Source organism: Podarcis erhardii, assembly GCF_964252035.2.
Source record: "Podarcis erhardii genome assembly, chromosome: 4".
Taxonomy (NCBI): Eukaryota; Metazoa; Chordata; class Lepidosauria; order Squamata; family Lacertidae; genus Podarcis; species Podarcis erhardii.
The window spans coordinates 54,272,685-54,300,488 of NC_138508.1; the positions used below are offsets into that span (position 1 = coordinate 54,272,685).

Sequence of the window (27,804 nt, forward strand, 5' to 3'; positions counted from 1 at the left end):
TCTCTGCAGGGCATTAATTTATGGAAATGGTAGGAAATGCAGATGAAGTAAAAACATTGCACCTAAATAATATGAGGAATAATAACTTTATGGACAATTTGAGACTAACATCAAAAGAAAATAATCTGATACTGAATTTTCCCTCCCTCCTTCCTCTTTGATGTTTGGGCATGTATACCTGCGTCACAACATAATGTTTTTGTCCACCACTGCTCAGTGTTACTGACTGCTGATGGTGGACATAAGGAAACATTTTACATCTTTTGGAAGGGTGTGCAAGTCATGAATTACCTTTATTTGTATGTAGGGCTCTGGCAGATATGAACAATGATGGGAGAATGGACCAGCTGGAGTTTTCTATCGCTATGAAACTTATCAAACTAAAACTTCAAGGTTATCAGCTTCCTTCTGCATTGCCTCCTATTATGATACAGCCTCCCATTGCCATTTCTACTGCACCAGGATTTGGTAAGGGCAGACTTCATTTATGTTTATGTGGTATCTTACTTGCCCTCCCTCCCCCATTTCTTGATGCTCTAGTCAACTCTCAAAAGTCATTGCAAAAGTCATAGTAATATCAAGTGCAACATTGATCAGAGATACTAGAAGAGGAAGGGACACGGATGGTGCTGTGGGTTAAAGCACAGAGCCTAGGACTTGCCGATCAGAAGGTCGGCGGTTTGAATCCCCACCACGGGGTGAGCTCCCGTTGCTCGGTCCCTGCTCCTGCCAACCTAGCAGTTTGAAAGCGCATAAAAGTGCAAATGGATAAATAGTTACCACTCTGACGGGAAGGTAAACAGCTATTCTGTGCGCTGCTCTGGTTCACCAGAAGCGGCTTAGTCATGCTGGCCACATGACCCAGAAGCTGTACGCCGGCTCCCTCAGCCAATAAAGCGAGATGAGCACCGCAACCCCAGAATCGGCCGCGACTGGACCTAATGGTCAGGGATCCCTTTACCTTTTACCTTTACTAGAAGAGGAAACACTACTAATTTTGCTTTTTGATTGCATTCAGCAGTCCAAGGAATTGGGTTTTGTTTTGTTTTGTTTTTTAGTTTCCTGCCTTTTTTCCTTATAGTGTACAATATTTACACCAATAAACTAGTTTTTTGGCCTAATTCAGTTTACTTCATACTTAACCACCACTCTGCAAACAGTTCTTCCAGCATATTAGTTTATTCTCACTGTTAAGATCTTCACATTTTAATCTTTTAAGAGTATTTATTTTCAGTCTAATACAGAGTAAACCCAATTTCTATAGGAGATTCTGAGGTGGTTTTGATAGCATTGCATTTGATTTGATGGAACTGAGTGCCCTCATGGAGTCCGCTTAGCTCCCTGGTGTACTCCAGGGCTTAGGACAAGGAAATAAACTGGGTATTGCATGCATGAACCTTGAGTCCTGCACTCCACTCTGCTCCCCTGGTGCAACAGCAAGAAAGAGACTGGCAGACCTTGCTTTGTTTTCAATGAAAAGCAGTTACATTCTTGCATACAAACCCAAACAATGGTTTAGACCTAACTTTGAATGATTATGAAGTTGTCTTGTTTCAATATCTCCAAGTTAAGTTATTGTTACTGTCAAACATACTAATAAGCAGAAGCTAGTTGAAAATGGAAGTGAAAGTTTCCAACCTCTTCCTAGTAGCCATGTTGGTAGAAGACACAAAAGAGGTAGTTGGCAAACCCAAGGCCATTCAACTTGTAAATGATGGTAACTATGAAAATCTCTCTCTTCTAGGTATTGGGGGCCTACCCAGTATGCCTCCTCTTACGGCTGTTGCTCCAGTGCCAATGGCGTCTATTCCAGTAGTGGGAATGTCTCCACCTTTAGTATCTTCTGTTCCTACAGCAGCTGTGCCCCCGCTTGCTAATGGAGCACCAGCTGTTATACAACCTCTACCTGCTTTTGGTCATCCTGGTAAGCTGTGTTACTTGCAGTATCATTCTAGTGTTCTTTTTCTCTCCTTTAGTATTATTTTATCTTTTGACTCTTTTTTTATTTTTGCCTTTTCTTGCGTATAGTTTTTTATTGTTTTTAAAAAGTGCTTTTGTTGTAAGCTGTCTTAGTGCCTATTTTAAAACAAAAGGCAGCATGCTAACCTAAAAATCAATTCCTTAAGTTAACAGCTTGTCCTTTACTTACCAAAATGTATTATGTATCATTAACTGGTTGACTGTACTTTATATTTAATTGCCCTGACCTGAAAACATAATTGTTCTATTTCAGCCACATTGCCAAAGAGTTCTTCCTTCAGTAGATCTGGTGCAGGGTCTCAGTTAAATGCAAAACTGCAAAAGGCACAATCATTTGATGTACCTGGGTAAGTATGACTGTTTTCTTTTTCTTTTTAACGCACTTTGGCAGCATTGTTACAGGTGACAGTCCTGCAGCTACTCAGACACAATGTTCCCATTCAGTTTAAGGGGATTGGTTGTAAATAAGTGGTTTCAGAGATGTATTCATAGTTTAAAATTAATCAGATGCTCTGTCATGTTTGATTGTGATGGAATGATAATGGGATAACTGTCTCTGTTTTATAACTCCAGTGCATCTCCAGCAGCAGAATGGGCTGTTCCTCAATCATCAAGACTGAAATATAGGCAGCTTTTCAATAGCCATGATAAAACAATGAGTGGACACTTAACAGGTATTCTTTCGTTTTTAATTTTAAAAATTTGTGGACTCTGCTAAATGTGTTAGAGATTGTGTAGCGCAGGGGTTAAGAGGCAGGTCCATCAATGTCTCTTGGCCATGATACTGAGATGAAATTTCCAGATTCAGAGGCAACCAGTTGCTGGAGGAACAAACAGCCATGGAAGGCTTTTATGCTCTGCTGTGAGTCAACATCTAGTTGGCCACTGCTGGATATAGGGTACTGTACCAGATGGGCCCTTGATCTGATTCAGAGTCCCCAATCTTCCATTTTATGAAAATCTTGATGTTGAGCTTATCTGCATAGATTATTTTTTTCTAAATTTTGTTTTGTTTCTTAATCTCAATTAGAAGCAAGCTTTCTTACTTCCTATTACACTCAAAATATGAATAATTTTTACCTTATGAGTTATTATAATATTATATACCTATACACTCTAAGTTTTCTAAAGTAACCAGCACATAAAAATATACATACACCTGTGCATATAACTGTATAAAAATGTGCATGTATTAATATACTTAAAAAATTATGCTACAGATATAGTTTCTTTCTTTGGAGATCACTCGTGGCTGAGTAAGATTGTCTTCCATGAACATGGTCTTAACGATGTGTGCGTAAGTGACTGTGGAGGCCAATTCTGGATTCACATGACCTTTCACAGTGGGGACATAGGTTTCCGGGTGGGAGTTGATCACAGTGAGGATTTGCCAGGCATGCCTTCATCTTAGCTCATTCCTCTTTTTTGTCCTGAGTTTGTGCTTCTTCAAAGTGCAGAAATAGTACATCATGGAGCTTGACTCATTTATACTATTTATGTGTATAATATATGTACCGTATTTTTCGCCCCATAGGACGCACTTTTTCCCCTCCAAAAATGAAGGGGAAATGTGTGTGCATCCTATGGGGCGAATGCAGGCTTTCGCTGAAGCCTGGAGAGTGAGAGGGGTCGGTGCGCACCGATGCCTCTAGCTCTCCAGGCTTCAGGAAGCTATCCGCAAGCCTTGCGCGCCCGGCGGGACCACCCGCCTGGTGCGCGAGGCTTGGGGCGGCAGCCGCGGCTGGGGGGGGAATAATTTTTTTTATTCATTCCCCCCCCCAAAAAAAGAAGTGCGTCCTATGGGCCGGTGCGCCCTATAGGACGAAAAATAAGGTAATTCTTTTAGCATACAATGAGTCAGGCTTTTAAAAAACACAGCAGAAAATATATGAGCAGCTCAGACATAAGCAGACGCTTGATACAAGACGTATCAAGCTCAGTAGGGTCAGAGCTGCCAAATTCCACGTATAAATCCTACTCTCAGCTATCTAGGTTGATATAGGCAAGCTGGTATTTGTGCAGCTTCTCTCCCATGAGCGGGCACCCGCGCAATTTCCAGCATCTGCGTCTGCGCAGACGTGATTTCCAGCGCCACGAAAGTGTGTCCCCACGCTGCATTGCGCTGGTTTAGCGCAGCGCGCAGAGACTCACCGAGCGGGCGGCTCAGTTCGGGGGCAGCTCATGGGCTGGTAAAATGACCCCCGTGGGCCGCTTGTGGCCCGTAGGGCTTAGGTTGCCGACCCCTATGGCCCTGTCCCCAGGAAGTCACTAGGTTGGTCATTCACCTGCTCGCTGTATTCAGACTTCCCTTGACATACCTGTTGCTACTACATATATGGGTGGAGGCAGACTTCCCCTAGAATCCACCCAGGCCAGAACACAGATAATTAAAACAAAAACAAATATTTAAGGAAGATAACATCCAGAAAAAGTAATCATTTTTACAGGATACTCGGAGTTCTGTTATGCTGTTCTAACATAAATCTCTTTAATGATGGTGCTATTATATGCTTTCATTATCTCTCTCACCTCGTTCCCTCTTTCTTTTTGTATCTTCAGCCACTATTCTTTTCAACTGTCATTTTTTGACTGTCATTCTCCTTGTTACTCACTTGAACTCCACCCAGCATTCTGTCCCACTGCCCTGCTGTCAAACATTCACTCTTCTGTCACAAATCCCTACGCAGTTTGGGTCCTGATTATCTAGAGAACAGCTTATCTTGTGTATGTGCCATCTTCACTCTTGGCAGCATTTTGATTCAGGCCCCGCTCTGAATTCCTACGAAGAGGCCAAGTTTGCCTCCACTTCCTCTTCTACAGTGTTTTACTTTTTAGTTAGTTAGTTTGAAAATAACTGCTTTCTTCTCTAGCCTTTGTATTGTTATTGTGGTACTGTATTTTAATGTTACACAGTTGTACCTTGGACCCTGAATTCCTTGCGCGTCGAATGTTTTGGCCCCCGAACGCCGCAAACCTGGAAGTGAGTGTTCCAGTTTGCAAACGTTCTTTGGAACCTGAATGTCTGACGCAGCTTCCGATTGGCTGCAGAAGCTTCCTGCAGCCAATCGGAAGCTGCGCCTTGGTTTCCGAATGTTTTGGAAATCGAACGGACTTCCGTAATGGAATCTGTTCAACTTTCGAGGTACCACAGTATTGGTTTATTTAGATTGTATTATGGGTGTTTATGTTTGTAGTTTATGGACAGTATTTGAAATTAATAAGAAACAGAGTATATAACTATGTAAATATTGTTGGGTTGAGGACATTGTTGGGTTGGTGTGGTGACTGGCTATGACTTAGGGCTGCTTCATGAGGACCACCAAATGTGCAGCTTCCCCACAGTAAACTCTGTGGCAACTCAAAGTGTAAAATGCTATATACAACTTCACTCATTAATTAATTAGGCGCAGCTACCTTTCCCATAAAATTAGATTGGTAGCTTTCAGAAAGGTAGATATTGGAAGGCTTTATTTCTGTTGCAATTTAAAAGATTGACCCAGTGTTACTGTTTATGTTGAAAATAGATACTGTAAGATCTTAAAGGTTTATCACATAAGTGACTGTTTTGAAAATCAAATACTAAAATTTGAACATTTTGTCAGTTTCATGGTCTTATGTTTCCAATGCTTTAGGTCCACAAGCAAGAACTATCCTTATGCAATCAAGCTTACCACAAGCTCAATTGGCTACAATATGGTAAATATTTTTCATAAAATTGTGCTTTAAGCATCAGAGCTACTTTAATTCTCCATATCCTTAAGTTTTTTCAGCTGTCTTCCTTGTTGTTATTAATATGACAGTTTAGTCTGTACTTGGCAGGGCTTTCCAGAAACAGAGCTTATCCCACCCTAAGAAAGTTTTCAATATACTGTATTTTTCTAGGAACAGGTGTTGTAGATTGTGCTTTTTCTTGGTTTTGATAGTGGGCAAAAACTCCAAACATGTAATTGGATCTTTTTTCAATAGGAATCTTTCAGATATTGACCAGGATGGAAAACTTACAGCAGAAGAGTTTATTTTGGCTATGCACTTAATTGATATGGCTATGTCAGGACAGCCATTGCCACCTGTCTTGTCTCCGGAATATATTCCTCCTTCATTTAGGTAAAATTATTATAGCTTTGATTTTGATCCTGAACCGTGATTAATTAGAAGATTATTTATGTTTTTGCTTGATTTCTGAAAAATGCATTAAGAAAAGGTTAATGTTATAATCTCCTGCGTGCATTATGCAAAAAACGAGCCATATTCCTTTATGTTGAAGTTGGTTGTTCTCTTTGTCAAAATTGTACTGAAGAATGGTAGTAGTTGGTATTTTTGAGTGAATGTATCATTTTAAGTTAGCTAAATTAAAAATTTCATTAGGCCAGCACACACTGACTGTGTGTATTGAAGACTGCTTTTCTTTCGCCTGGATTGAAATATTCATGGCATTGTCCCAATCATTAATCATGAATGCAAATTGTAGTGTGTCATGGCATCACAAATCCTGTTACAGTTGTGGCAGTATGAAACACTGACATGCAATCTCATAATGAATTCACTGGATGACCTGTTTGCATCAAAGGCAAAGAAACTAAAAAACAAGATGTGTGCAGTAGTTGTGTGTCTAGGGCCACAGTAGAAATTGCCTCCTATAGTGTAGTATTTACATTGACTGTGATTGGTCATACGATTGATTCACACATGCACATTCACTTGCCCAGTGGTAGCTTGCAAATTAAATGCACCATCACAAACAGAATACTATCTCTCAAACCCACCACAATGTAAGCGGAATTGGTTTATATATGAATTAAATGGTGAGGAATCAACAAATGTATATGTAAACTGGCCTCTTGGTGGCTTTCAAGGCAGGCCTTGTTGAGGCTTTACTTATGCCAAAATGTACTGAATTTTAATTTTATATGAGTAGGTTAGTAGCCTGCACAGCACTCTGACTCAGTAACTAAATTGTAATGGAATTAATAACAGAAGCATTATTCATATACACATTTTAACCTACTATCTCTTCCTGACAGAAGAGTTCGCTCTGGCAGTGGTGTATCTGTTGCAAGTTCGGTGTCCACAGACCAAAGGTTACCAGAAGAACCAGTGTTAGAAGAAGAACAGCAGCAATTAGAAAAGAAATTGCCAGGTGAGTGTTGTTGTAAATAAGCGCACTTTGACCATCTTTTGGGGAGACACTAAAACATTTAGGAATCGGGGTGGGGTGGGGAATGCCACCTGGAGTCAACAGGTGAAGTGCTGTCATTCCTGGAAGGATAGCCTCATATGTTTCATAGGAATTGGTTCCTATTTAACTGCTTTACACCTTTACAATGACCAGTATAATATACAGAGAGGAACTGCATGTCTGTGCCTAAGAGTTGTGACTAGCAAAACCCGTTATCTTCCACAAATTATTGTAATCAACATGGAGGTGAATTTTTAACAAATGAGAAGTTTTCCTATCACACTCCAAGTCCATTTAACTTCAAAACATTTTAGAATATTTTTCTCTTGTGTAACCATCTGTAGGAATACTGAAATGAATGAAAATAGGATGTTTGCTCAAATTGTTAATATTTTAAAGTCAATTCCAGTTGGATATTATAGTATTATTATATTATATTGTATTTTGTTTTGTATTGTATTGTTTTGTATTGTATTGTAGTATTTTGTGTGTGTGTGTGTGTGTGTGTGTGTATGTATGTATGTATATATCTCACGCGCTCCCCAAAACTGATTTCTTACTGTAATTCTTTTTCTTAAAGTAACGTTTGAAGATAAGAAACGTGAGAACTTTGAACGTGGCAATCTAGAGCTTGAAAAGCGGAGACAAGCCCTTTTGGAGCAGCAAAGAAAAGAGCAAGAGCGCCTTGCCCAATTAGAAAGGGCAGAGCAGGAGAGGAAAGAGCGTGAACGGCAGGAGCAGGAACGGAAAAGGCAACTGGAATTAGAAAAACAGTTAGAAAAACAGAGAGAGTTGGAACGCCAGAGAGAAGAGGAAAGGAGGAAAGAAATAGAAAGGCGTGAGGTAAATGGACAATTTCAGAAGAAATACCTACTTGTCTAAAAACAAATTTTAAAAGGTATATTGCGGAATATTATGCTTTCTTCAAAATGTGTACAAAGTGAAATCATTTTTAAAATAAAATTAGAAATGATCTAATGTCAGTGCAACATTTTCTCAGGAAGGGTGTAGGTAATTACCCATTTCTTCACTTGGATCTGATAAATGATCATGTGAGTTTTGAGACTATGTTGAATTAAATCTACATAGATTCATGTATGCTCCCTTGATAGCTACACTGTACAATACTGACTATTCCTTAGCTTTGGAAGAAAACTGAAACTCCAGATTTTGACCTTTTTAAAGCCCTGCACAGCTTGGTTCCATGTTACGTTAAGGACTGCCTTCTTCTGTATATACTCCTGCATATTTTATGAGTATCCAAGGAGGCCCTGCTTTGAATTCCCTGCCACCACTTCCTTCAGAGTTAAAACAGGTGATTTTTCTCTCCACTGTAGAGCTTGCTTCCATGAGTGACCTGCCAGGCTTGTTTATTGGGCTTCTGGTAGTGTCTGGCATGTTTAGGAACATAGAACTACAGTATAGGGTTTGGAGGGACCTCGAATCTCATCTAGTCCAGCCCCCTGCAATGCAGGAATCTCAACTAAAGCATGCATGGCAGACGGTCATCCAGCCTCTGCTTAAAAGCTTCCACCACTTTCCAAGGGGAGTCTGGTACACCGAAATAGCTCCTACCATCAGAAAGCTCTTCCTAATGTTTAATCAGAATCTCATTCTTTGTAAGTTGAATCCATTGGTTTGGGTCCTTCCCTCCAGAGCAGGAGAAAACAAGCTTGCTCCATCTTCCATGTCACAGCCATTTAGATATTTAAAGATGGCTCTCATGTGTCCTCTCAGTCTCCTCTTCTCTAGGCTAAACATACCCAACTCCTTTAACCGTTTCTCATAAGGCTTGGTTTCCAGACCCTTCATCATCTTGGTTGCTGCCCTCTGCACACATTCCAGCTTGTCAATATCCTCCTTAAATTGTGGCGTCCAAAACTGGACACAGTGCTCCAGGTGTGGTCTGACCAAGGCAAAATAGAGCAGGCTATTGCTTTCCTTGATTGGGACACCAGACTTCTGTTGATGCAGCCTAGAATAGCATTACCTTTTTTGCTGTTGCATCACACTGTTGACTCATGCTAAGCTTGTGATCTACTAAGTCCCCTAGATCCTTTTCACATGTACAATTGGCAAGCTAGGTGTCCCCCGCCTTATATCTGTGCAGCTGGTTCTTCCTGCCTAAGTGTAGAACCTTACATTTGTCCCTATTCAAATTAATTTTGTTAGTTTTGGGCCCAGTTCTCCAATCTGTGAAGGTCATCTTGTGATATTTATCGTGGTGGTTTAGCTTGTAAGCTGCTTTGAAAGACTGTTTGGACTAAATGTATTGATTTAAATAGAATAAAGAGCAGTCAGCATAACTAGTTGACTAGTGTTTTATTTGACCCAAGTTCCCTTTTTATATCTACCTAATGCAATTTTCTTGTTGGTAAAATTTCCTTACCGCCCACCAGTGCTCAATGGAAGGAGGATTCAGCTTGTGCCATAGAACCCCCTACTGCCCACCTAGAATCCTGAAACGCCCACTAGTGGGTGGTAGGGACCAGGTTGACAACCCCTACTCTATAACATGAAACTGCTTGGAAGTGGAAGAATGTTTCAATAGCCTCTTAACCCACCCCCCAGTGCTTTGTAACTCCCTTCCCCCGCCCACGTAAATCTTTTACTCCAGGGTAGTAGTAACATTTGAACCAGGATATTATCATTTGAATGCAGGAATTCTCTTACCTGTCCGTTCCACAGACATTCTCTATTGATGCTATTTCCAGAATAGCAATGTGTTTGTTTATGTACTCACAGAATCTCCTGGTTTAGATGATACTTAGTACATGGTGGGAAAGGGAGAACTTAGAGAATGTATAGAAGCCCAGAATCCATTCAGTCTTGTTACACATAAAGGGATGACAGGAAGCAGTACATCTGCTAAATTGCAAAGTTTGCATTTGAATGGCTTGTAATGTGGCACAGATTACAAAAGTCTACAAATTATGTGTACATAATTTTAATCTTCTATAGGCTGCAAAAAGGGAACTTGAAAGACAAAGGCAACTTGAGTGGGAACGCAATCGGCGGCAAGAGCTCCTGAATCAAAGGAACAAAGAGCAAGAGGATATAGTTGTTCTGAAAGCTAAGAAAAAAACATTGGAGTTTGAATTAGAAGCTCTAGTAAGTGAGAAATACTGGCCAGAATCTTTCAAAGTAATGTATTTCACCTTGGATATAACTAACGATTTGAAACAACCATACAAATACATCATTTCCATAATGATTGTTTTTCTTCTTCGACTTACAGACCAGCCTAGAAGTATTTGCAGCAAATATTGCATTCTAATTTAAATTTTGATTAAACCAATTCTTTATTTTCTTGTTGAAGAATGATAAAAAACATCAACTGGAGGGCAAACTTCAGGATATCCGATGCAGATTGTCTACTCAAAGACAAGAAATTGAGAGCACAAACAAATCTAGAGAGCTAAGAATTGCAGAAATAACACATTTGCAGCAGCAGTTACAAGTGAGTATGCAGTTACTGAAAATAGTTAGTTACTAAACGCTGTCTGTTCTGCTGTTGATGAAACAAAATAGAGCATAATGCAGTAATGCATGAAGGTCGAAACTAGTAGTTGTCAAATTTTATTATAACAGAAAATAACATGTTTAATTTTTGTTACATACTTCTTGTGCCATGAAGTCCCACTTTTATCATATTGGTGCACCGCTAAACCTTAGTTTATTGCATCATACATAAGCAAGCACCGTGAGCTTTGGATTCCCTGCCACCATACAGCCAAGAGGAGACGTTGGCAAGCTTCTGCTTCTGCTTTTTGGTTAACTGCTTTTTATTGTGCTATTTGGAGCAACACATTGTGGTTAACATTACAGTGGTACCTCTGGATACGCACACCTCCAGTTGTGTATCCTTCAGGATGTGAAAGTGGCAAACCAGGAAGTATTTTTTTGGGTTTCGCCACATGCGCAGAAGCAGTCCTTCCGGTTGCGGAAACCTCGGGATCCGACTGGATCTCCAGAATGGATCCCGTCTGCAACTGGAGGTACCACTGTAATAGTTTTAAACAAACAAAATTAAAACTATGTTTTCTGAAGTTAGCTTGTTTTAAACTAACCACAGATAATCTTAACCACTGTTCTAGGTAAAGCTGTGCTTTACTAAATGTGGAAGTGATATCTTTTGAGCTACTCATTGGCTGTGCAAGAGAAGGAAAAGTAGGCAGCACACAAATTCAAGATGCTCTGTATCTCATTTCTGCTTGTGCACATTACACTAAACTTTGATTTTTATTTTATTAATTTACACAAGAGGATTAATACTGCTTTATCATCTATAACCTCTAAGTAGTTACATAGAATATAAAATGAGCATTTAAAAGAATTCAGAAGCTGGATCATAGGAAGCAAGTTAACCTAAAAAAATTATCAAAATATAAGTAATAAGGGGCTGCCATCCCTGCTCATTCTGCTCAGCAACTCAGCCTAGCAGGCAACCCCTTTGCCAATGCCTTTCCTCACACACCTGGCCAACCTCTCCTCCCTTTACACCCAAGCAGACCCCCCCCCTCTCTTTACACCTCATCCACCTCCTCCTCTGTACCCTCCCATGTCTCTGAACCTTCACTCCCCCTCATAGCTTGGCCCAAACCCCTCCTTCCCTCACAGCTCCCCCCAATGCCTTTTAAAGGAGGGTGTGAGGCATTTCAGAGAGTAGTTTGCCAATCTCTGAAGTGCCTCCTACCCTCCTTTAAGCAATACAGTGGTGCCCCACAAGACGAATGCCTCGCAAGACGAAAAACCCGCTAGACGAAAGGGTTTTCCGTTTTGGAGGCGCTTCGCAAAACAAATTTCCCTATGGGCTTGCTTCGCAAGACGAAATGTCTTGCGAGTTTTTCCGACTTTTTTTCCTTTCCCCCCCTTTTTTCTAAGCCGCTTATCTGCTTATCCGCTAAGCTGATAAGCCGCTAAAAGCCGCTAATAGCGCTAATCCGCTAATCCGTCAATGGGCTTGCTTTGCAAGACGAAAAAACCGCTAGACGAAGAGAATCGCGGAACGGATTCTTTTCGTCTTGCGAGGCACCACTGTACTGCATTGATGCTTAACAGAGAGGGAGGTGCTTCAGAGCTTGATTTGCAAACGGCTCTCGTCAGTTGTGCTGCAGCATTCTGTACTAACTGGACCAGGAACAAAGTAAGCCCCCATAGAGTACAATACTCCGACCAGTTGCTCAGCTTATCCTTCTAGACCTATGGAAAATTGCTTATTTTTGAACACTGGCTCTCTTCTCTCTCTCCCCGCCCACCCCCAGTCTAGCTAAAGATAAATAGTACGCCTTGAACACCAGTTTTTAATGTTGATTAGTATGATAGGTAGGAATCAAGTGGTGGTTACATGAGCAGGTCTTCAGTTCAAACACTCCTGGCTGCAGGGCAGAGATCAGAAGCTTTCACTTCTGTTTTCAAGTAACCAAAGTTCAGTGTTCCATCTAAACCCTAAACTGTGGTTAATCCTATCTGAGGTTTACTTAAATAAGGCAGCTTCCTGATCAAGTGACCTTGTTTCAGTAACCATAGTTAAGGCTAACCACATATCACATGACCACATGTCATTGCTCACCTGTGGTTCATTAAAAATGAAATTAAAAGCTTCTAATTTCTTCCTTGCAGCAGTGCTGGAGGAAGAGAGGGGAGCTGATGTGTCCAAGACTCATTCATGCAACAAGAAACCATCATTTTATTATTACATCTGAATGAAACCATTGTCGAAAGCCACTGTACATTTCAGCAATAAATGGTGCTTGTGTAGTTTTATATAGATTCCATAACCTCACCTTTTCCTCACCTTCGCAACATCTTGATATTAGTGCTTTGGAGTTGATCATATTCATCTGTCTTTCTCCCCTCCCTACAATCAGTTTTCAAGTGGTTGTCTACTTTTTCCCATTCAAAAAGCATGATATGAATGGGGTTTTTTTTAACTATTCGTTTGTAGCATTTTCTAAAATATGAAAAAAAAATCCATTTAAAAAGAGTGACAGAACCTCTCTGGGAGATGAGGTTGTGACATGTGAGGACATTGCTTTGGATATTAACATATAACTCGCCCAGATCTGGTTTATTGACAGTAGTAGGTGCTGACTTTTGCCATAGTACAGTCGAGCAATTAACAACATGGTATTTTAGTTGAAGCTAAAATTGATTATTTTTTGCTGGTTTTTTATTTTTGTAGGAGTCTCAACAGATGCTTGGAAGGTTGATTCCAGAAAAGCAATTACTCAATGATCAGCTGAAGCAGGTTCAACAAAACAGTTTGCACAGTAAGTATAATTAAAACACAGTTCTATGTTTGAAACATACATTTATTACTAACCGGTTTTTTTTTGCCTTGAAAATTGCCAAACTGTGTGATCTACGTATTTGTAAGAAAGTATCTTTATTTGTCAACGTTTTTAAAAACAGGAGACTCACTTCTCACTGTCAAAAGAGCCTTAGAAGCAAAGGAGTTAGCACACCAGCAGCTTCGTGATCAGCTGGATGAAGTAGAAAAAGAAACAAGATCAAAACTTCAAGAGATAGATATTTTCAATAATCAGCTAAAGGTAATCATGTCTAAGCTGTGACATTTTCTGAGTAAATACAGAAAGCCCAAGAATTTTGGACTTTAGGAAGCCGCCTTATACTGAGCCAGACCATTGGCCCATCTAGCTTAGTACTGTCTTCACTGACTGACAGCCCTACCTAGAGAGGTTAGGGATTGAACCCAAGATCTTCTGTATGTGAAGCAGATGCACTACTACTGAGCGACAGCCATGCCTTACCAGTGCTATGGCTACAAGGTAGCAGAAGTATATCCTTGACCATTCAAAAAACATTGTGAGCGCTTTGCCTAAAAGGCAGGCAAAACATTACCGGTAAATAAAATTACCATGAAAGTCAGACGTCTAAATTACAGAATTTTACTTGCTTTACTATGTAAGTTCATGGTACACAGAATAAATTGTGGTAATATTTGATTTAAGCTTGTAAATCCATTTTTATATCAACAGACACGTAGCACTTACTTTCTTAGTAGGTTAGATGCTCTTTTCTGTACTAAAAATGAAATAATTGAAAGCAAAAGAAAGGATGAGCTGATTGTGCAGATAGAGAGCATTGAAAAAAGATCAAGTTCCTCCTTATCCTTGCCCTTCATTTCACCCTTTCTAAAATGAAAATTGCTCTGAATAAAAGAGATACGCTGAATGTGATGCTAAAAGCACAAATCCATTACTTGTAGCATAATCGTAGCCATACAGTAAACTGATATCCTTAGGCATTAGTGAAAGCTTTTTTCCTTTCATCCTGTGAATTCTGTGATTTCTCTTAAAGCTAATTGGACCCTTTCCTTTCATTATTGTAAGCTGCTTTCTGGCCAAAGCTGCCTTTTTCACTTCAGCATTGCAGACAAGATTAGGACTTTACTTTTGATGTGAGATTTCATAACCCACCAAACAACTCATCTAATTAATGATTTTTAGAGATTACTTAAGTTTTCAACATAAATCGCTCACCAGTAATCTAGTTAGTTCTTAAATAACAGCCAGAAATATTAGAGCTCACCTTAAGTGCTCGCTATTAACGAGACATGCTGTTGTGGCCATCATAACCAGACATAAGATTCAAATGTTCATTGAGATTCAAACGGTCATCACAAGCAGACATTAAGATTCAAATGGTTATGGAGGCCATGAAGTCTTAAGCCTGCCCAGCAGCAGCCTCTGTATGAATTGAAGTCACCCAGCACTACTGTACCCCAGACACTGTCTCCGCCAGCCCAATAAAAAAGTCAATGGAAGTTTCAAGGCACTGAGAGCCTTGAATCTAAGCCACTTATTCTTTGAAGGTATCCCCTAATTAGACTTTGAGCATGAAATGTGTCCCATATTACTGTCACAAACTTATATCCCTGCCTATAGTATACAAATTAGCTTTCAGGTTATATATTAAAATTACATATATGAGCTTCCATAAGCACCACATTTGAGCCAAGTGATTAGTAAATACTCTGCTTTACTGTTAGCACTCTCTTGAGTAAGCAATGTACGCATTGGGTGTTGACCAATTGAACTTTGCATTCAGAATCCAAAGTTTGAGAGGTATCTTTCCTTTCAGTGACAGCTTCCAGGTTCAGTAGTCTTCCAAGAATGTCCCAGTTTCTCATCAAATAACTTCCTTCCTCATAGCTGGGGCAATAGTGTTTCTGGAGGCCACAGGATATCCCTTTTAGCAGCAAAATTTGATTACAAATCTTGTGTACTGATTGTAGTAGAACTTGTGTACTCTTGTGAACTCTTGTTCCTTGTAAGCCTTTCTAACATCCTAATTAAAAACTTAAGGCTTGGGAGAGCAGACTCAGGAAATTATTAAAGGGTTGTAAATTTGGATCAATAGTCCACAACAGGGTTGGTTACAAGAGCATAAGTGAAGTAATACAATTTTAAATTAAACACAAATGCAACAATATTCACATATTAACAGTTTTTACATAGATCACAAAAAATACTTTTATAGCTGTCTTCAGCTGGCAATAAAAACTCAAGAATGATGATGCAAGATGCACCTTAATAAAACAGGAGTTCCACATTTTGGAGGCTGCCACAAAGAAAGCCCTTTATCATGCCTACCACCCCATGGTAGGTATGTTAGAGTGCTCTCATCCATGTTTCTTCAGGTTCAGATTGGGATGTACACCATAAGAGAGTCTGTGTACTGGTCCAGTAAACGCTTCCGCTGCGCAACCAGCAACAGTTCTCTTTGCAGAGCATTAATTAAGTCCAGTGCAGAGATTCTTGTTGGAGTACAAGCTTCAGAGTCTCAGCAGCAAAGAAATAACGACACAGGGAAGCCTGTCTTTCCAAAGACAGGTTTATTGCAGAAAGATAACAGAAACACCTCCGGAGCTTTCAGACATTTTTGCTTCACGCCCCACAGGCAGAGAAAACAAGCACTCTTTATATACTGAGCAACTTAACAACTTAACAAGCTTGACTACTTAAAGTCACATGACATTGCTAACTTGCCAGCGTCTTAGGTTTCACACCCTAACACACCACTCTAGCCTTTGACTGTCCTGCTTCATTACATGCAGGTCACTACAGTACCAAGGTGACCTGTGAACTCCACAGTGGCAAGGGCTTTCAGGAACAATAATATCAATCACCATATACATGTCTCAAATCCATAGCAATACCCTCAGTAGAAGTACCAGCCATATCGGCCAGAAAATCCCCCAGAGTATTCAGGAACCATTTCGTAATTCTCGATGAGTGGACCATCTCAATGGGTCCTCCACCCTTGCGGAGTGGGATAGTTGCTCCTAATTCAAACCTCACCAGGGAATGATTTGTCCATGACAGTAAACTTCACAATCAACAAAGTACTGCTGACTTGCTGGGGGGAACCAAGTTGAGGGTGGCTCTGAGCACATGGATTGGGCCATTGTACTGGGATAGGCCCATGCTTGTCAATAAATCCTGAGTTGACCCATTTGAAGCAGTCTTAGCATGAATGTTGAAGTCCTCTAACACATCCAGCTTGGTCGGGGAAAGTTCATTGCAGCGGGCAGTACACTAACAACACCACTGTTGTGTCCCTTTGACTCAGTACCAGAAACTGCCCCTCACAATATGGATTGGTCTCCTGGTGTAGAAGACACACTTTTAATAGATGATTGTCACACACACACACACACACACAGAGAGAGAGAGAGAGAGAGAGAGCTTAGACTGGTGGTGTACCAAGTACCCAGACAGGCATGGCTCATCTACTCAGGTGTCTGTTATGCAGGCCAGATCAGATGTTTGTTTGTTAAATGGACTAGATATTGTTTTTAAAAGTCAAGGATTATTTTTTTAAAAAAGGGATTTCTGAGGTTTCTGTTACTGTTCACTAGCCATCTTGAGTCTCTTCGGAGAAATAGGGTAGAAATTTTAAAATTAAAATCAATCAGAACAGCAAACTTTAACTAGCAACCCATGTTGTAACCAGTCCTGGGTACCAAAGTAACGTTTAACAATATTCCTAATAGTTCATTTGGCTGTTGGAAACATGAATGTTTGTTCTTTATGCTGAAAAACATGCCACCCCCTTTTGCAGGAGCTGAGGGAGATACATAACAAGCAGCAGCTGCAGAAGCAAAAGAACATTGAAGCTGACAGGCTAAAGCAGAAGGAGCAAGAGAGGAAATCAGAAATGGAAAATCAAAAAGATAGTCAGAGGTAAGTAAAATTTATTAAAAATGTACTTTTCACATTCTCTGTGAAAAGGATACAATCAGAACTTTGTGCATCAAGATATTTGGCATTCTAGAGAAGAACACATTGCCTACAAATATAGGAAAGGCTGCATAGGGTGTAGAGAACTTCTGGTCCAGTCTTGGCCTGGCAGGGTTTCTGATTTGACACACAAGGCCATTTTCTGTGAATCACACCAACCTGTCAGGTGATGTCACCTGATTGGTTGGGATCCAGTCCTGTTTAGCTTGACTACGTATGCTAGTTCCCTGGCACACACAGTTGATCCCTGTAGAAAGCAGGTGTGAATCTTCCACCTATCAGTTGATGGGTGGATGATTCAGTCCTTGGTATGACTGCACAGTTCAGTTCTGCCCATGAAGAACTAGCATGTGCAACTAATCCCTGCCCAAAACAGAACTGAACTGTGTGCAGGCTGCTCAGTGCTGCTTGATTTGGATGAGCAAGGGAATTTCATGCAAGGAACGCAGAGGCCTCAGCCCTACAGAAAACAGAATTGTTGTTATGATTAATACTAGAGGTGCCTGTTCTGCTTTTGTAATAACTTGATTGTTTAGTGTGGCATCGCCTACATTTTGGAACTTCCTGCCTATTGAGATCAAGCAGGCAGTTTCACTCTATTCTTGTTTAGACAAGCCTACCCTGATGCTTAGAAATTTGAAGTAATTTTAATCTCTTAATATTTTAAGTTTTTTATGTTTTAAAGTAGGGGTGTAAATTTTTCTTGATTTTATTATCTTTTTGTAAACCACTTTGATGTGTTTTTCCTCTCAGTCAAGTGGTGTATATATTTTATGAAATAAATAAAAATAATTTTATTATCCACCATTTACCATAAGGCTCCAGGGAAGGTTATAGCAATTTTAACAATATAATATAATACACCTTTAAATCAACAGACGTCCACATAAACTACAGGAATTCACGTTTCTCTTCTTCTCCCTCCCGCCCTCCATGCACCCCCAACATCTGGTCTGCAGATACTTCCAATCCTCAAGAGCAGATTTTGGGTGTGCAGGGGGCTTCAGGGAGGGGCAGGGAAAAGAAGGACCATTACATGAAGAAACACCCACTCACACTACATTGGATCTCTCCCACTGATCTATTCAGGCAACGTGCCTATATCATGCCTGTTTTATTCTTCTGCACCAATTAGAAGAACCCGAGAGAGACAGTGGCTAGACAGAATACAACAGGAGGAAGAACTCCCACGGCCAAGAAAAATTCAAGAAGAAGAAAAGCAAAAATGGGAGGAATTAAGCAAAAAGAAGGAGAATGATGAGAAGAGCAAACAAGAAGTGCAAGAAAAATTAGATAAACTTTTTCATCCATTTAAAGATGCAACAAAACCAGCTTTGCAAGCTCCCTGGTCAACTGCAGGTACAAATCCTGTTATGTACATGAGAAGTGTTATTCCCGTCATATTATTATGTACAGATGTGTATCTTTTTAAAATAAAATATTCAGGTTTTGTCAGGGAGGAAAACTTAATCCAAAACAGAAGCAAGTCTGAATCTGTATTTTATTTAACCCAGTTCCAAATGAATCTGCACCATTTCTTGAAAGTCTCTAAACCCAAACTAGAACAGAACTGAAAATACATTCTAGTTACTGGGTTCAGAGTTTGCCTCTTGTGGTGAAAATCTATTCATTCTTCCCACCCCAAACTTATATAGACCTGCAGGATAGGTAAATGGCATTACTTGGAATGTAAGTTCCATAAAGATTCTCCATCACTGGGAGAAGTCAATGTTAGATGATACCAGGACACATTGTTTCCAGTCTTGGACCTCTGAGAAAAATGTACAGTCATACCTCATGTTGCGTTTGGTTCATGTTGCGTCTTTTCGGCTTGCGAATGCGGCAAAGCACCGGAAGTCACGTTGCAGGCCTCGTGAGACCTCAGAGATGCTGTCCAAGGGCTTGCGAGACCTTGGAACCCGACTTCCGGTGGCACCAGAAGTCAGGTTCCAAGGCCAGGCGGGCGGGGGGCATGATGTTATGATGTCGCACACACTGGGCATAACCTGGGGCCCAAATTGGCTCCCCTCTTTCCCAGCAACTGGTGTTCAGAGGCATAGGGCTTATGATACCAAAGTAATAATAGCCATCATGGCTAGTATCCATTGATAGTCTTATCCTCCATCCTTGGCCCTCTTTTAAAGCCATCCAGGTTGGTGGCAATTACTCCATCTTGTTGGAGCAAAATCCATTGTTCAGCAGTGTTCTGTGTAGAAGTACTTCCTTTTGTCTGTCCTGAATTGCCCACACCTTGGGGTTGTTGAATAGCCATGGTTATAGCATTATGAAAAAGAGAGAGACTTGTCTCATGAATTTCTCCACACGAATGATAAATTTATACCCCTTTTATAGTGCTCCCCTCAGCATCAATGATGGCAGCCACACTCTCCCTCCCTCCTAGTGTAAGTAAAGAGTGGGAGTGCTTGGTGTTCCAGAGGTTAGCTTTCCCTATATGCTTAGTTAACTTTATCTTTCATAATGCTTTGAACATGTTTTCCCAAAACAGGCATATTTTTGATAGATTTTATGTATCCTATGAATATACTTTTTATTGTATGCATGGGTGTGCATTGTACTGATACAAAGCCCCTTAGTATATATGCCATAAGGGCTATTACACTTCAATTATGAGTTTGTTGCAGTGCATCCTCAATTCTTTAGATACAACAGAGTAAAAAAAATCACATACAGATTAGATTCTGACTTAGTTTCAAAAGTTTTACATGCAAATACGATTGACTTTCCTTTGTTTCTCCTTTGGTAAAATGAAGACAACATTTATTCTGTTCAGAAGTATAATGAAAAATAGTGTAACATTTGGGCAAGCAAAAATGCCCTTTTTTCAAAGATATAATAAACCTTGTTATGCTTTTGCTTTTGTGCATATAGAAAAGGCTCCATTAACAATTTCTGCTCCGGAAGATGTAAAAATAGTCTATTATCGAGCACTTTATCCATTTGAATCCCGAAGTCATGATGAAATCACTATCCAGCCAGGAGACATAATCATGGTAAGAGAAGAATACAGTGTTACACAAAAACACAAATGTTGTATCTATCATAATGATAGATAACATGTTGTGAAACTGTAACGTCCTAGAGGCTGAAAGGTCAAATTAAGATGGAGTGGTCTCTTAAAGTAGTGTACTTAGCCTAGAGGAAATAGAACTGACAATGGAAATGGAACACTGTCACCGCCCTAGCCTGAATGAAGTTGATGCTCCATTAGTAGGGCCAAAAAGGGAGTGTGTTGGGGAGAAAAAAGACTTGGATCTGAAGGATCATTCGTCCCCAAACTGGGGAGAGATTTATTCCAGATCAGGTTCCTTCCTGCCCACAGTCTTAGTAGTGCAGCCCATAATGCAGGCTTCCCCAATGATCATAAAGGTCTTCAGCATGAGCTATTGCTCCACCTTGTTGTCAAAGGCAGGAAATCAAACTGAGGGAGGGATGTGGCTGTCCCAGAATGCACTTGTTTGTGTTTTCCTACCTTCATTGAAGCATTTTTAAGTACTTATGATCTGCAGTTTCATAAAATATATGAAGTCGGCTTACAACATAAAACATTAAAAAACCAATCTATAGATATCAGTACAATTACAGTTGTTCCAACTCATTGTGTCTCCTACCCTAGAAAGATTTAGATTACATTGCTGCAAAAATTTTGCAGTCTGTAATCGATTTATTGCAACTGGTTATTTTGAGACAACAGCAGTTTCTGCAAAATATCTGCTTTTATTTCACATTTGGATTTTATTAAAGCCATAATCACTACAAATGTACTTTGGGGTTGTTGTTTTTAAGTAGCTGTAACGTCATGGAATAGTTAGTACATGCAGCAATAACACTGTTCCTTAATTTTCAGATGCCATGCTTTTTGGAGAAAATTCATTAATTGTGTATTGTATCTTATATAATACATGGTTTATTTGTACAGGTGGATGAAAGCCAAACTGGAGAGCCTGGGTGGCTTGGAGGTGAACTGAAAGGGAAAACAGGATGGTTTCCTGCAAACTATGCAGAGAGAATTTCTGAAAATGAAATTACAAATTCTGTAAAGCCGGTAACTGATGCTGGAGCTGCACCTAAAGTTTCATTGCGTGAAACCCCCACAACACCACTGGCACCGCCTGTTCCTACAGATTCAAGTACAACTGCCAACAACTGGGCAGACTTCAGTTCAACGTACGGTTTCATTGGGGTTCAATTTTCCTTTCTTTCTTCTTTATAACTGTAAAGGTGAATAATCCACATGGTTTAAAGTAGTCTTGCAGTTAAGTCTGCAAAACATTTGAGCCACCTTTAATATCTTAGTTGTTTATGGCATATTGGTAGCATTATGAAGTCAATTCAGCATCATAGCAAATACACTTACAAAAGTTCATACTAACAAAATTATTACTAGCCTGCCACATGTCATGAATTGCTTTATTGAAAATATTTTCTCCTGTGCATGTAAGAGTACATCAGGATGGAATTCAGATCCACCTATTGGTGGCAGGAAGAATTCTCTCTCTTAAAATTCCAATTCTGGAGCACCAGTCATCTCACAGAAGCAGTTTAAGATTCTGCTTCATTTTTGTGGTAGCAATTTTTATGTATATATAATTTTAGTTACATTATATTATTACACTTTGTAGCCAAGACCTATACATCAAACAAGCTTGTTTGTCAGGAAAAACCTTGTTTTTCTCATATTACAAACTTTAAAAAACCCAAAGAAATAAAATGGTTTTTTTAAAAAAGACCGTTCATGTAACTTCAAAGGCAGTGAGACAAAATATTATCATAGTTGCCTGGGAGCCTTTCATTGCTGGTTCCTCTTAGCTGATCCTAAGTGTCTGAGGAAAGAGGCACCAGCACCGAGCTAATACCTGACTGTCGCAAAAATGTGCTGGTGAATATCAGTATCTCTTTCTGAGTTCTCAGGTTTGGGTAAAGATTGCCACAGCAGTAGTGAATATTTTGTAGATGAGGGAGATTTAGGATACTACAGTCTGGGGCAGGAATAAGCATTAATTTGAAGAGTATGCAATATTCAAGAAATAAGAGGAACAGAATTGTGTGTGTTTTCAGTTCAGACCCATCATACTTTTCTTTTTCAGATGGCCAGCAAGTACTAGTGATAAACAAGAGACTGATAACTGGGATGCTTGGGCAGCACAACCTTCCCTTACTGTTCCAAGCACAGGGCAGTTGAGGCAAAGATCTGCCTTCACCCCAGCCACTGTTACTGGATCATCTCCTTCTCCTGTCTTGGGTCAGGTGCGTTGTCATTTCACAACAGGAGTAGAGTAGTACTATTTGGTTGTAAGCCTAAAGTTAAGTTTAATGTTGTGTCCTGCATATGTCAATGAGTTAGTTCTAAGATTATCACACAAATAAATGGGGGGGGGGCTAAAATAGCACAAGTTTCCATATATAGACATAGAATCATATAATTGTAGAGTTGGAATGATAAGTGTGATTAACATTTCAGGTACAGTCATACCTCGGGTTACGAACACTGCGGGTTGCGCGTTTTCGGGTTGCGGACTGCGCCGAACCCGGAAGTACCAGAACGGGTTACGGCGCAGAAGTGCAAAATGACATCACGCGCATGTGCAGAAGCGCCAAATCGCATCACGCATGTGCGCAGGTGCTGTGCTTCAGGCTGCGAACACTGCGGGTTGCGAATGTGCCTCCCGCACGGATCACGTTCGCAACCAGAGGTATGACTGTATTCTTGATTCTCCAGTCATTAGTGTACCCCAGAGCTTTCCAAACTGTGTGTCGCAAGACATTAGTGTGTTGGCTGAAGTGTGTAGGTGTGTCGTGCGAACACTTTCCATGGGACTGTAAAGGGGTTAGTTTAACCTTTGGTTTGCTAGTTAAACTGAGTTACTGTGTTGCGAAATGATGCATGTCTAAAAAGTGTGTCACCAACATGAAAAGTTTGGAAAGCTCTGGTGTACACAGTAGTGCTACCCTGATACCATGTAAACATAGTGGCACAATGACAAACTCAAAATAATTTTGTACATTTGCTATATGCATTAAAGTCAGCCTTTAAATTTATTAAATAGTTTTCATGTGTGTTAAATATAAATAAGCTTCTCAGTAAATCAGTGCTTTCCAGGAGTAGTTCAGTGGGAGAGCACATGCCTAGCAGTTGACATCTCTGCTGTGGGTAGAAATAACTCCTGCCTGAAATCCTGGAAAGCCACTTCCAGACAGTGTAGATACAAACTTGATACAAACAAACTTGATGACAAACAATACAGCTTTTCATGTTAAGTACTTGCAAATAAATGTAGAGCTGCAGATAGAATGAATTGTGGTGTACAATTCATGCAAATGCAAGAAACAGTTTACTCTTACGGAGTAGATGGGAAGAGCTTAGAAATCATGATAAACCACTATTGTTTCCTGAAACACACTGCATAAATTACTGTTCTCTTCCTATATCTAACCAGGGTGAAAAAGTGGAGGGACTTCAAGCACAGGCCCTGTATCCTTGGAGAGCCAAAAAGGACAACCATCTTAATTTTAACAAGAATGATATTATCACAGTGTTAGAACAGCAAGACATGTGGTGGTTTGGTGAAGTTCAAGGGCAAAAAGGCTGGTTTCCTAAATCGTATGTGAAGCTTATTTCAGGTCCTATAAGGAAATCAACAAGGTATTTGATTTTGTCAGACGTTATGGGACCTTTCTTTTTCTGTATATAAAAGTTTAAAGCTGCCATCATGTTCTGCAGTTCATGTGCAGTTCATTGGCAGCTACACCAACTCCAGTGTGACAATCGGCAGGCAGGAGAGTGAGGAAGTAGCACTAGTGGCAGGCGTTTACTGTGGGAAGAAGAGATGCTTCACAAAGCAGTATAGTAAGCTGTGCTGTGAAGCACACACAGAGTCTGTGTTAAGTGCAGCTGCAGAGAGGAGGGGGGCAGAGACGCTTCACAGAGTGTTTAGCAAGGCGCTGTGTAAAGCACTCCCCTCTTTTAAAAGTGGGTGGAGGTTGAGCTGGGCTGTGAAAGGAGAGAGAGGGGCAAGCTGTGGGGGGGGGAGACGAGAGGGGTGGGTGAGGTGTAAAGGGAGGGGTCAGGTATGGGGAAAGTGCGATTGGCACAGGAGTAGGCAGAGCTGGTGAGTGCAGCAAGCAGGAACAGAAGCCCTGGTGTGTAATAACATTTGAAAAGAATCCCACTAAAATTTTATTTAGGCCCTTGCCATGTTTCTCTTTAATGTGCATGTATAGGACGGTGGTCCGAGTGCCTTTAACAAAAGAGAGGCAGAGGAAGTATTAAGTACCTTCAAAAAACTGTTGTTTTTGGAAACTTAATAAGCACAACACAAATAAAACAAAGAACAAGAATTGTGTGGAGCACATTATTGCATTTAGAAAAAATAAACAAACAAAGTTCAGTATGTTTTTCCAGAAAACTGAATAAAGTAGATTCCACAAAGGGACATTTTGGAACATATCAATAAAATAGCCTCACCACACAGAGCTTTGTGTTGTTGGAGGCCCATGCAGTTCACTATTTTTATTTATAAAGCATATAAACGGAGACCCATCTTAGAACCTTCCTTTGATGGGTTAAATGCTCAGACAAGGCAGCATCTCACACCCTCAAATTATCCATCCCTAGAGGGGACTGATGAAGACTTAACTACTTTTGTACGATGTGGAAGTACTATTAAGATTGCAAATAAAAATTAGAACAATGTTTATAAAAGAAATACTTCCACTTTTATCATTGTGCTCTGCACTCTTTTCATATTCTGTAACCATATTAATTTAGACAATAAAATGTTTACACTTGTTTCTTTAAGCATGGATTCTGGGTCTTCAGAGAGTCCTGCTAACCTGAAGAGAACATCACCAGTTACAAAATCTTCAGTTTCAGGGGAAGGTAAGAATGTTTTAACTGGAGAGCCCTGAAAATACCATGATTTGTTGCCCAGAGTGGCTAGGGCAACCCAGTCTGATGGGTGGCATGTAAATAATAAAGTTGTTGTAGTTGATACTATTGCCTGGGTGTTTGAGAGCAAAACTATGTGAAATAAACAGTATCATCAAACTTTCCTGTGTTACATTTTCTGCAAAGCAATTGTTTTGATAACTAAATTGCACAGTTTGCACATTATGGCAAACTATTATTGATTCTTATGAGCCTCAGGCCTTGTTTTCATCTTGCACTGGCTTGAAGTCATTTTGTGAGAACAGAAATAGCTGGTGGATTTCAGTACAGTGGTACCTTGGGTAACAGATGCTTCAGGTTACAGACTCTGCTAACCCATAAATAGTACCTCGGGTTAAGAACTTTGCTTCAGGATGAGAACAGAAATTGTGCTCCAGTGGCGCAGCGGCAGCAGGAGGCCCCATTAGCTAAAGTGGTGCTTCAGGTTAAGAACAGTTTCAGGTTAAGAACGGACCTCCAGAATGAATTAAGTTCTTAACCCGAGGTAGCACTGCACTTGAGAGCAGAATGTATCCTGTATTACATTACCCTTTTTCTATTGGGCATTAGGACAATATGATTGACAAGTACCTTCTCATTTCTAAAAATTTCCTCCCTCCAGAATATGTTGCCATGTACACTTACGAAAGTTCTGAACAAGGAGATTTAACATTTCAGCAAGGGGATTTAATTCTTGTCACCAAGAAGGATGGAGACTGGTGGACAGGAACGTTGGGCGATAAATCAGGAGTATTTCCATCTAACTATGTTAGACTCAAAGACTCTGAGGTAAAATGCACACATATGCATGCATTTTATTAAAAAAAACTAATAATTAGTGGGCCACATGTGGAGGGCTAATTTTATAAAGCAGAGTTGAAAGTAGAATGGATTTAGATTTCAGTATACCACAAGGTGGTATTATGTTTGACTTTCAGAATTACTGAATATGACTTGACACATTTACAAATTGCCTACGTTAAACATTCATGTAGACTGTAATGTGTGACAATCCTGTAAAATTGCTTGTGTTTTTACATGTTATATCTGCATGTAATACAGTAGCTGTGTCGTGTGTGTGCAATTGCTGTCGTTGAAAGTCAAAGTGAATATAACCCAGATGAAATTATGCAAATTAAATTAAGCAGATTTGCCCTCATGGCTGCAAACTTTCTTGGTGCCCAGTTCGGATTGCCAGAACGCAGGTTCTGTTTTCCTTCATCAGAGTATACATAGCTCTAACTCTAATGTTGTCATTTAAGATAGGAATAATAGAAAAGGGCTCCCATATATGAGAACCATCAATTTTCCTTGCTCTATACCTAGCCCAGGAATGAGGACTTGTAGTTTGCCCAAGGGCTTGCATGAACCCTGTGAGACTTTTGCCACTTACTTTCAGCAGCAGAATATCTTACCTTACAATATTACAGTTTTGAAAACTTCTCTATTTCCAAAGCAGCTTGCCATGTTCTCTATGGAAGTGTGAGTTATGTTTGTTCTATTATTTAAAGGTGCCTGGAACAGCTGGAAAAACAGGAAGCTTAGGCAAGAAACCTGGTAAGCTGTACTCTGAGAAACAAAATAACTTTTTCAAAATAATTCTTTTCCCACTCTTGAATCATTTTACAGATATAACTATACAAAGGATTTTAAAGAATAAGTGCATTTGCCCTACAGCTTTTTAATATCATACCAGTGGCATGACTTACAGGCACTTCTGCACGAAATATAAATGTGAAGATTTTGTAAGATGGGGTGCCTGACTCTTTATCCTCTCATTGATAATGAGCTTTGAGACACATGACTTTCTTTTTAGAACACAGTGTTGAGGACTGGCATTACATTTAGCTCAGCACTGCGTTGTTGGAGCTCCTATTACAACTGACCTTCAAGTGATTAGCTTAAGAGGAAGCATAAATTGAAGTAGTGTAGTAAAATGTTCTGATTACATTGCATCATATCATTCAGTTGTTTCTGGTGTGGTCTAATTTTGCTGTTTAAAAAACAGAAACTCCCTGATAGCTATATTGAAAACTGTCCTATTTGCAATCCGTAGATGAAATGGCAAGAACCACACTATAACAATTGGAGACACAATACAATGGAAGTGATTTTCAGATTAATGAAAATAATTTCTTTTTGAATTAACAGAAATTGCTCAAGTTATTGCTTCGTACATAGCAACAGGTCCTGAACAGCTTACGCTTGCTCCTGGTCAGCTAATACTTATCAGGAAGAAGAATCCTGGTGGATGGTGGGAAGGAGAGCTTCAAGTTAGTGACTATTTTTGGCTCTTACCTTTTACTTATGTATAAAGAGAATGAAAGCTACAAAAACTGTAGACATAAAAGGAAATATTTATCTGGTGCTGTTATTTATTTATTTTTAAACCTAGTCTGAAATGAAAGTGATATCTTTTCAAACCAATCATTTTT

At 39.9% G+C, this 27,804-nt stretch overlaps 1 protein-coding gene across 3 annotated transcripts in view; it reads left to right on the top strand.

Moving 5' to 3' along the window:
* The window catches only part of ITSN1 (intersectin 1), an 86,513-nt gene that overhangs the window by 25,600 nt on the left and 33,109 nt on the right, over positions 1-27,804 (top strand). For 2 of the 3 annotated variants that reach the window (XM_081858810.1, XM_081858812.1), the window contains exons 5-26: positions 308-468; positions 1,745-1,924; positions 2,234-2,327; positions 2,554-2,654; positions 5,613-5,676; positions 5,947-6,084; positions 7,002-7,117; positions 7,737-7,999; positions 10,118-10,267; positions 10,476-10,616; positions 13,341-13,428; positions 13,571-13,710; positions 17,246-17,367; positions 18,560-18,783; positions 20,314-20,435; positions 21,362-21,609; positions 22,530-22,689; positions 23,880-24,085; positions 25,242-25,321; positions 25,992-26,158; positions 26,881-26,926; positions 27,521-27,642. In XM_081858810.1, coding sequence (XP_081714936.1) covers positions 308-468; positions 1,745-1,924; positions 2,234-2,327; positions 2,554-2,654; positions 5,613-5,676; positions 5,947-6,084; positions 7,002-7,117; positions 7,737-7,999; positions 10,118-10,267; positions 10,476-10,616; positions 13,341-13,428; positions 13,571-13,710; positions 17,246-17,367; positions 18,560-18,783; positions 20,314-20,435; positions 21,362-21,609; positions 22,530-22,689; positions 23,880-24,085; positions 25,242-25,321; positions 25,992-26,158; positions 26,881-26,926; positions 27,521-27,642 — 3,133 coding nt within the window. The remainder of the gene's footprint in view (positions 1-307; positions 469-1,744; positions 1,925-2,233; positions 2,328-2,553; positions 2,655-5,612; positions 5,677-5,946; positions 6,085-7,001; positions 7,118-7,736; positions 8,000-10,117; positions 10,268-10,475; positions 10,617-13,340; positions 13,429-13,570; positions 13,711-17,245; positions 17,368-18,559; positions 18,784-20,313; positions 20,436-21,361; positions 21,610-22,529; positions 22,690-23,879; positions 24,086-25,241; positions 25,322-25,991; positions 26,159-26,880; positions 26,927-27,520; positions 27,643-27,804) is intronic. The other variant, XM_081858811.1, reaches the window with a different exon arrangement.